General features: G+C 38.9%; 1 protein-coding gene across 2 annotated transcripts; it reads left to right on the top strand.

Annotated features, from left to right (window-relative positions):
* The first annotated feature begins 235 nt into the window (after positions 1-235).
* Positions 236-8886, top strand: nrbp1 (nuclear receptor binding protein 1). Of its 2 annotated transcripts, none has more exons than XM_028040071.1 (18): positions 236-825; positions 1020-1275; positions 1895-2017; positions 2551-2652; positions 2739-2828; positions 2994-3034; positions 3218-3312; positions 3429-3512; positions 3606-3664; positions 4328-4426; positions 4521-4653; positions 5305-5395; positions 5527-5577; positions 6075-6210; positions 6503-6556; positions 6651-6714; positions 7378-7433; positions 7510-8886. In XM_028040071.1, exons 2-18 carry the CDS (start codon positions 1045-1047, stop codon positions 7603-7605), a joined length of 1605 nt encoding a protein of 534 aa, XP_027895872.1. In that variant the 5' UTR covers positions 236-825; positions 1020-1044; the 3' UTR covers positions 7606-8886. The 2 variants fall into 2 exon arrangements, with proteins under 2 accessions (XP_027895872.1, XP_027895871.1); XM_028040070.1 differs by having other exon boundaries at positions 237-825; positions 1017-1275.
* The last annotated feature ends 1027 nt before the right edge of the window (positions 8887-9913 follow it).

Raw genomic sequence — 9913 nt, 5'->3', positions numbered from 1 at the left:
TCAAGGCTTCAGATGGCATTTCAGATGTTTCTTAATTAAAGTGGCAAGACGAGAACCATTGTTTAAAGAGTACAATAAGAAGATCTGTTTGAAGTTTTTAATGCAGCAAACGTGTGAAAGAAGGAAATGTAAATACAAAACTGTAAATACTCCAATTTTCGTTCCACCTTCCTTAGGAGGCCATAAAGGGGGATAGTAAGAGTTTTACCTGGCAACCAGCCTCGGTTCGTTAGTGCAGTGTGCATCTGGAAGTTGTCGCCATCATAAGCAGCTAAATGTTGCAGCTAGCTCTCAAGTCGTCAGCCGTTGTGTCCGAAGAAACACTATCTGACACAGTTAACCGCCTTTTCTGTGTCTCATATCGATGTTTTGTGAGCTGTTATGATGTCAGCAACCTGTAAACGCGATTAGTTCTGTTGCAGTGTTGTGTCGTCTTCTCAAAACCAACAGCAGGATCTATTTTCAGAGCCCACATTAGCAGACTGGAGTCTTGAGAGGCAGCAAAGGGGCGGTGGGCTGCTGAAACCGTTGCTGGTTAGCAACGAGCTTGCTTGGTAGCAAAAGAAAGTTAAGTCGTTAATACACGTTTTCAGGAAACAAAAACAATCCGATTTGAACGTTGCTGCAAACTAAGTGGTGGTTTTCTGCTCTTAAGTTCGTAACTGACCATAACCAAGGATCTAGCAGCGCCAGGGCTAGCCGTCTCTCCGTTGAGGAACCTGAGATTTAAAGCTAATAGGACTTAGCATTCTGCCAAGGTTGGTCTGTAGCAGTGGGACTCTGATAAACTGGAGCTGCAATCGTCAATTTTGTCGCTTTTTACAGGCAAGTACTGCTTTTATAAAGTATGTTCACCTTTGTTTGAGATACGTTTATCTGTAATGCTAACTTCCTCTGTTGCTGCTGTCCTCTTAATAAACTACTTGTCATTCTCTTCTTTAGGCTAGTTTTAAAATGTGTAGAGCTCTTTTTAAAGGTAATTAATATGTTTATGTTATGGTTTCTGTTTCATGCAGCAGGCTATTGGGCCTGACAGCGGAGAAGATGTCTGAGGGAGAGAGCAGGCAGGCCCCGGATCCTGCCCAGGAGACGAAGCCGGACTCGGGGGCAGCTCCGCCTGCAGGCCAAGCTGTGGCATCCGTGTCGCCGCCGGTGTCCACGGTGACCCAGCCTCCCCCCACTGCTGCCACGGAGGACGAGGAAGAGGAGAGCGAGGATGAGTCAGAGATTTTGGAGGAAAGCCCGTGTGGACGCTGGCAGAAACGCAGGGAAGAGGCATGTGTGACTGAGTTTCTTCATTTAAGTTTGCACAAAACTGGGAAGTTTGTCTTTGAAATGGAGATGGGATTTGTTGGGAATTGGAGCTATACTGTATACATAATCTGGAACTAATCAAACTGTTGATAATAGAGAAATAAAAGAATTTGACGTGACAAAAACAGCTATAGAGCTGCCGTTCTGCATTAAGTTATGGCACAGAGGTATCTGCACTAATAAAACAAAGTATTGCAAGCAGATGATAGTTTACTACCTTTTTTGTGCTTCAAAATGCAGAAGTGCATCATATCAAACTATATCTCTTTTTACAAGTGCATTTTCTTGTATAAAGTGTCTGCATTGTTATTATACAGCCGCTTCTTTGACCACCCATCCATTTTCTGTACTAGTTTAATCCTTGTCACATAATGTGAAAAATGATTCAAATGTAAATACTTTCAAGAGACTAAACCAGATCAGATAGAGTTTTGTCTGTTTACCACATTTTACTGTTCATTTTAAATTTGGCTTAGAGCCGCTCAAATAGTCTCTTGTAATCACCATCATTTTGATTACTAATTGGGATTTAATGACTCGCATACCGGTGCTCTAATCGTTTTTCTTTCCCTCATTAAAGGTGAATCAGCGTAATGTGCCTGGGATCGATAATGCTTACTTGGCCATGGACACAGAGGAAGGGGTTGAGGTGGTGTGGAATGAAGTCATGTTCTCAGAAAGGAAGAACTTCAAACTGCAGGAGGTAAAATGCGTTGAAAAGCATCCAAAATTAAAATAGTCAGACTTGTTGCTGTTTACACACTAGGAAGAAAGAAGATGTTTCTATATGGTTTTGTTAATACAGACAGTTATGTGTTAGCGTTTTAGAAATTACACTTAACTCTGACAGGCACTCTGTCCTTCAGAGTACCTGTCACATTTTTTCCAGTGAAAGACCTGGTCTCTAGTTATGGTGCGTTCACTGACAGGGAAAATTAGTTGAAAGGTTTGGGTTCCCAACCTTCTGGTCACACGTTAAGGCTGATTTCCAGTTAATTTTTAGATTGGGTTGAAGACCTCCGACACTTAAAGTTTTAATATTGGGTGTTCAGTGTAGGACTGCAAATGGAATGCACCATCACTAAGAGCTGCAGAAGTTGCATTTTATTCTTGCGCCATGAGCGATTCAGTGAAAAATGACAGGGAATAAAACTGAGTGTAGTCGTTTTATCTTTTTTTTTTTTTAACAACTTAACTTTGTACTTAAAAGTAACTTTTTCCTCTTTTATATGACAGGAAAAGGTGAAAGCTGTGTTTGACAATTTAATCCAGCTGGATCACTTGAACATTGTGAAGTTCCACAAGTACTGGGCAGATGTGAAGGAAAACAGAGCCAGGGTATAAAAACATGTCACTACTATTTTTTTAAATCACATGAAAAAAATGTTAGTCTTCATTTTGATTGTTATATATATTTTTTGCAGGTCATTTTCATCACTGAGTACATGTCATCCGGCAGTCTCAAGCAGTTCCTGAAAAAAACAAAGAAAAACCACAAAACCATGAATGAAAAGGTCTGAAAAGTTCGGCTGCATCGCCAGATGTTCAAATTCCTCAACTTTGAAATTGGCTTTATAACTCGGATTAAAATACAAATCCCGTTGAACCTGTTCTTGTTTTTCTTTTAAACATATTTTAGCCAAGAATTAATTTCTGCTGATCTGTTTGCTCTCTGACAGGCCTGGAAGCGCTGGTGTACCCAGATACTGTCTGCCCTCAGGTTAGTTAGCTGTAATTAGATACACACTGTTTCTGAACAAATCTTTACAAGGAGCTACAACTTTAATAAGTCAGCACAGCTATTTATTAATGCAGTGTAACATAATTTCAATCCAAGTTTAGGTGTTTATTAAGGTGGCAACTTGTATAGAAGTCATTGTAACTATTGTGTGTTCGCCTCCAGTTACCTGCACTCCTGTGAACCTGCCATCATCCACGGTAACCTCACCTGCGACACCATCTTCATCCAGCACAACGGCCTCATCAAGATCGGCTCAGGTGAGCCTCGTCTCACATTTTCTGGAATTAATACTATCAGTTTTATGAGCTCAAGTCCAGTACTGTGTCTCTCCACAGACACAGTTTACAAAGAGTTCTCCTTTTTTCTCTTCTAGTTGCCCCCGACACCATCAATAACCATGTGAAAACCTGCCGGGAGGAGCAGAAGTGCCTCCACTTCTTTGCTCCAGAATATGGAGGCAAGATCCTGCAGAGTTCAAAATAATGTCAGGCAGCTCTGTTCTGTTTTTGTTTTCTTTGTCTCATATAAATTTACCTTTTTCTGCTTCTAGCTGTTGCCAATGTTACCACAGCGGTGGATATTTATTCCTTCGGAATGTGCGCCTTAGAGGTGAGAGGCAGTGAGATTCATGTTTTCGACAATTTCTTTTCAGTATTTTCTTTTTAAATAATGACTAGTAGCGAGAGCAGTACACTTTTCACTCATGTTTTGTATTTTGGGTTTGTACGGGTCTTGAAATCCTTAAAAGCTTGAATTTCAATTAGATGTTTTCAAGATTTTCAAAGTGCTTTGCTTGGTTTCTGTATAAAAAATGCTAACATTCAGACCTCACAGTTTTGTAATGAAGTGAAATCTAACGTTTGATTAAAAGTCTAAATTTGGAAAATGTTACATACAGTTTAGGCCAAGAAACTTAAAGATAATAAAAAGATGCATGCACATTTATCTTCTCACGGTTGGAAGTTAAGTTAGTCTAAACTCTTTTTGTTTTTGGTTAGTTAGAATTAGAATTAGAGTTAGTTAGAATTATTTCTATTTACTAAATGCCAGAAAACTTGGCGAGAATGTTTTTAGAGATTTTTTTGTAACTTTCTCAGACTAGTCAGGTTTATAGTGTGTATGTAAGAGAGCTATTTCATAACATAAAATGTTGCTATATTTTAGTTTACTTGGTGCCAGTAGTAGACTAGTACACTTGTACAAGATAACTTTGTAAACTTGAAGTGTATAAACCCTGATTTATTCTCCTTTTTTGTCCAATCATTTTGCCAGATGGCTGTTTTGGAAATCCAGAGTAATGGAGATTCGTCATACGTGTCCCAAGAAGCCATAAACAGTGCCATTCAGTCCCTAGAAGACCCGTTGCAGCGGGTCAGTGAAGAATAAACCGCAGCTTAAGATCTCAGTCAGCTATAGCAGCACAAACTCTGCATCTTATTATTTTCCGCCGTTCTCACATTTTCAGGAATTCATCCAGAAGTGTCTGGAGGTCGACCCGAGCAAAAGACCCACAGCCAAAGAGCTGCTGTTCCACCCCGCCTTGTTTGAGGTGCCCTTACTCAAGCTGCTAGCCGCACACTGCATCGTCAGCCACCAACGTACGTCAGCACACATATTCAAACTGTGTTATCCGTTTATATTATTAAGTATTTTTTAAGTTGCTTTGCGTATTTGCACTTTCGGGGTTACAGAAACATTTCCTGCTGTTGGAGTCTGAGGCTGCTCAGCTGTAAATCTGATAGCGCTGAGCAGGAACTAAACCTTCAGGATTTGTGGCAAAGATTAGCTCAGTGTTGAAAGAAATTCTGTATTGTTGCTTCATTCTCACCAATCTTAGCTTAAATCCCACAAATTGTGACTTTTTATAGTTTAATGAGCACTTTTATGTTAGACATGAGGACCAAACGTGCATACAGGAATACAGTATTTTTTGCTGTACATGAAAGATTAAATGATGCTGACTTTGTTGCAGGTTTTTGTTGCACTAATGATAATGAACATAGCTACTAAACATTCTTAAATACAGTGTTTAAACTTTTTAAAATTTTTCCCATTCCAGACTGTGTAGAAACCCTAAATAGAAGTTGTCTCACATTTAGCAAAGATCAGCTGAAAAATCAGAGCAGATTGGAGCCTTCAGAAAGTTCTGAATTTTGTGAATCAGCTTAAGACAAACTTCAAGCCTTCTTCCATCTTCAGCTTTCTTTCTGTGAGGAAGCATCGACAGATTTCCGTTTTTGTTTCTGCAGATATGATCCCAGAAAACGCTCTAGAGGAGATGACGAAGAACATGGACCCCAACCTGGTCATCGTTGAAGCCAAGAACGGAGTTCAGATGAAGTAAGTCTTTCACTTTGGAGATTAATTGATTGCAATTTTTGACTATTTTGATTTGATTACAGACAGAATCTTGTGTATAAATACAGATGTAGCTACAAACACAAGTTTTATTTGTTTTTTCCCCTTATCAGGCTCTCCCAGTTTCCTGCATTAGAACTGGATAAGTTTCTGGAAGATGTGAGGTAATAGCAGATTTATTTTGCTAATCCAATTTCTAAAACACTTTAGGTTTCAGTTGGTTGGAAAAAGTGACAGTGAAGTTACTACCAACATCTTAAAGCAACCATTTGGATTTGAGTATCAACATTTGTGAACATATTTCCATCTCTGGGTTCATAATATGGTATTTCTTATGATATTGCTTACTGTCAACATGAAAAAATTCTTAGTGTGATATTTTGATTTATGATAATACATTTCAAGGAATGATTTCTGAAAACTAACACTATTCTTCGGAGTGTTACTTTGACTCTTCTCCACTGTTCAATCAAAAAAGTTCAATGAACTGGAAAACATGATTAAATACAGTTATTGTCTGATGTTTTCTGACTAAAATCAAATTTCTTTGTTACTGGTGTCCTGAAGAATTAGCAAAGAAGTTGTGAGTTCTGTTTTTGTCACTTTTATTGTTAATTCTGAAGCTCTAATGTTTTACTGCTTTCCCTCTTCATGTTGTCAGGAATGGGATTTATCCGCTGACTGCTTTCGGGATGCCCCGTCCACAGCAACCTCAGCAGGAAGCCGTTAAGTCGCCCATCGTCCCACCATCAGTCAAATCCCCAACACCTGAACCTGCAGAGGTTGAGACCAGGAAGGTGGGAACTGCAGTCCTCAGACACCTTCTAATGCATCAAATTCGCATTGTTTTTTTGGTGTCTTTTTTTTTTTTTTTTTCTACATCATTAAAAGGGAGAAGTCTTAGTTAGGGTATAGTGAAAATATATGAGCTGCTGTGTCAAATCGGTTTGTTCAGGGCGATGAAAAGTGTACACATTATTCTCTGAAGAACAAGTTGTCTGGACATCGTTTGCCGTCTTACTCTGCTCTAATTATTTCATGGCAGAAATATACAAGAAGTCTCAAACACGTTTTTATTTGTCCTGCCAGGTCCTCCAGATGCAGTGTAACATCGAGCCTGTCGATGAGGGCACCAAGCATCACGTATGTTTTAGTCGAGGGGCAAATATTCTACTTCTGAATGTTGGGAAAAGTTTTTGTGCTCAAATTATATTGACTTATTTTGTTTTTCTTTCAGCTGACGTTGTTATTGAAACTTGAGGATAAGCTAAACAGGCACTTGAGCTGTGATTTATTACCAAGTAAGTAAAACTTGAGTAAATTTTCTCGATGCGGTTATTCTATGGTTTAAAAGTAATTTGGGTGCTTGCATGGTTTATTTTAGCTGCAGATGGGTTTTTTTCTTCTAAATTTACATCTGATAGTCTGGTAGACTTGGTTGAATTTAGGACCAGAGTTGTAACATTAGTTACATTTTTAGTTGTTGCGGTTCACTTTCACAGTGTCAAATTAATCAAACCCTTTAAAAAAAACCCTGTTTCCCCTTTTGCCTGTGGTGGCGCTGCACCAGAAACCACTCAAGGTAATGACACAAAAACCTCTGAAGAAGACATAGAGCCCAACTGCCTTCACAAAATGTAAACAAAAAATCTAGTGATGTCAAATTTTAGTGTTTGTCGGATTGTTTGATAAAAGATTATGAGCCATTTCTCCTGCTAGCTTTACACTTATGTGTTTATTTTGGTTGAATTTACCCAGAATGCCGTGCACTATAGTCTGCTTCCTGGTCTCCGGTCCAGTTAGCATCAGAATTTGATTACATGTTCAAACCCCCGCCAAACGAACCGGACTTTCTAGTCAAATGAACTTAGAGAAGTTGGTGGTGACAGAAAACAAGCCACTGTTATGTTTCATAAATTAAAAAAAACCCTTTAATTTGTGATCTCTTTTATTCTTTTGCACAGATGAGAACGTTCAGGAGCTGGCCGTGGAGCTCTTCCAGCTGGGATTCATCAGCGAGGTGAGCAGAGAGGACTCTGATTCTCTGTAGAAATCCCAGGTGGAATCCTTCTCACTTCGTCTTTTCGCCGTTGCAGGGCGATCAGCCGCGGCTCGCATGCGTTCTCGAAGAGGCCTTCTCCAAGTTCTACAGCCGGAACGATTCTCTCAATCCGGTGACCGTTTCATCGTAGCCGAGGACTCGCCAGGCCTTCTCTGAGCCCTCCTCGTCCTCAGCAGCAGGACTAGCTTTTGCTTCACGTTGACATCGCTGTAAAGCTTTAGAGAGAACTGAGAGGGCAGCCTTGGTCTGACTGCAGATCCTGCAGCGTCTTCTTGTATCTTCTAGTGGGAAAAGCTGCCACTAAGTGGTTGTTGGTCTCTTTATTTTTATTTTTAATTTCTCCCACCACATACAGCCATCTTCTTCTCTTTTGAAAGAGGAAATTGTAATTGAAGCCTAATGGAAAGTACAAATGCTTTATTTCTTTCAGTGGTAAGGAAATGGTAGAAGAAAGCTAAATAAAATGGATAACAGCAGTATTTTCCTTAAGTCAGTGTTGAAGTTGCATTTAAAAAAAATTTTTTTTTCTTAAATCATTTAATGGAGTTGTGTGTCTGTCTGCTGTTCTGACAAACTGAAGCGTGTGTTTATAGTATTGTGAGCTTAAAGTCTGGTTGTTTAAACTTTTGAGGTGCCTGCTGACCTCGGATCAGTTTCAGGTGGAAAACTAGGGAAGAAACATAAGCAGTTTCAGTTTTGCTTTTGAGTTCCTCTATCACACATGTAGTCATAAACCCTTCAGCTGCAACACAATCAGATGAGCAGGTTAAGATATATATAAAAATCTATTTATTTGTGTATCTCTCTTTGATCTATTTCACTTCCAGCACAGAGGCCGGAATCTGATTCTATGCTTTTATTCCCTGTTTTTCTTTAAATCAAGGTGTTAGTTTCTATGAAAAATTACTCAGTGCAAACATTGCAGCACTCAACAGCCAGTTCTCTTTAGGTCTAATTGTTCACTTAGTAAGTTGGTGTGATTAATTTTCAAGTTCTGGATTTTCACCTTTGAATACACATTTGCTTCATGTCCAAAAGGAAAAGCAATGCATGGAATCCGTTTTCGCTCATCAGGAAGTAGATTTTTGTTGCTCTTCAGTTACTGACTCAATCCACTTCTTTCGGATAAGTGGAAATTTTGTTTTGCTCTTTTTCTTTTTGTAAACTTGTCCAGCCGTGGGCTCTGGCTTGCACGCGGCGCTTGGAGGAACATAAAGATGTCGGTGAGCCTGAGCTGTGTCCTCCGCGCTGTGACTACCTCCTGACAGGGTCTGTAGATACGAGTGTGGGACTGCCTGGCATGCCTGTAACCATCATGTGCTCTGTGTGCTGGACACTGTGCTGTTTCCACAACGCTTTTACCCTCTTTTTCACTTCCTCAACTAAAATGGTAATAAAAAAAATCACATTATCTGTGATGTGTTTGACTCAATTTTTAAAAGCTGTATAAAAAGCAGGGTTGCAACACAACATGGAGTTTTTCCTTTGTTTTCTCAGACTTTATTTACCGTCTTCTTCTGGATTTAAAGTCAGTTTTATCCATATATCAATGACTCCTTTATCTCATCAAGCTATCTGTTATTCCATCCAGCCATGTTCTTATGTGTCAATTCAAGAATATGTATCCCAATAGAAAATTAAATGTAATCATATGAAACTATGATATAGGCAGAATGGATCTCCAGTACGGGTGAAACAATTGATAGAATTTATTTTGATTAATCCATTACTGAAATAATTGTCAACTAATTTAGTAATCAATTAATCAAGGAGTGTGTTTCCTGAAACAAAACACACTCAGAGCAGTAATTAACCCAAAACTACAAAATATATACATTTTGAATCAAAGATAAAAAAAAAAAACGTAAATAAAGTTGAACATATGATCATTTCCCATTGTGATCAATGAAAGAGTTCGAACTTCCTCTGTCTTTCTCTACTCTTTGGTTGCTGCTCTTCATTATCGAAGCCTCATTTTCAACTTCTCTAAGACTTTGGGTCGTATTTTAATTATTTGCGTCTCAAAAACGGCAGATCAGCTGCTACGAGTAATAAAAAAAAACCCACCTCGTTTCCATGGTTACGCATTATAACAACTGTCCAAAAGTAGGAAGAAACAGACATCATTCCTACTACACAGCAAAGCCAACAGATCTACTTCAACATACTGCAAACTTGAGAGCCGCAATTTTATTGTTTCGTGCATCTATTAACTGGTTATGTCCTCCATCCATCCATTTTCTCATAAGTCCATCCATTTGTATATCCACTCATATTTTCATATACCATCCAATAGCCCCTTGGTTTTTCCATCCATCCAAGTTTCAACCATCCATTCACTTTTGCATTTAAAGCTTGACTACTGTGGAACATTTGCCCATACATGGAAAACTGAGAAATGTGAAATTACTTTTAATTAAAATAAGAAAAATATTGAC

Source organism: Xiphophorus couchianus, chromosome 15, assembly GCF_001444195.1.
Source record: "Xiphophorus couchianus chromosome 15, X_couchianus-1.0, whole genome shotgun sequence".
Taxonomy (NCBI): Eukaryota; Metazoa; Chordata; class Actinopteri; order Cyprinodontiformes; family Poeciliidae; genus Xiphophorus; species Xiphophorus couchianus.
This window is presented reverse-complemented; position numbering and strand designations above follow the sequence as displayed.

Coding starts and splice junctions, on each gene's coding strand:
- nrbp1 (XM_028040071.1), top strand. CDS start 1,045: ATGTCTGAGGGAGAGAGCAGGCAGGCCCCGGATCCTGCCCAGGAGACG. Junction 2,829..2,993: donor ACAAAACCATGAATGAAAAG/GTCTGAAAAGTT, acceptor GCTCTCTGACAG/GCCTGGAAGCGCTGGTGTAC. Junction 6,715..7,377: donor GAGCTGTGATTTATTACCAA/GTAAGTAAAACT, acceptor TCTTTTGCACAG/ATGAGAACGTTCAGGAGCTG.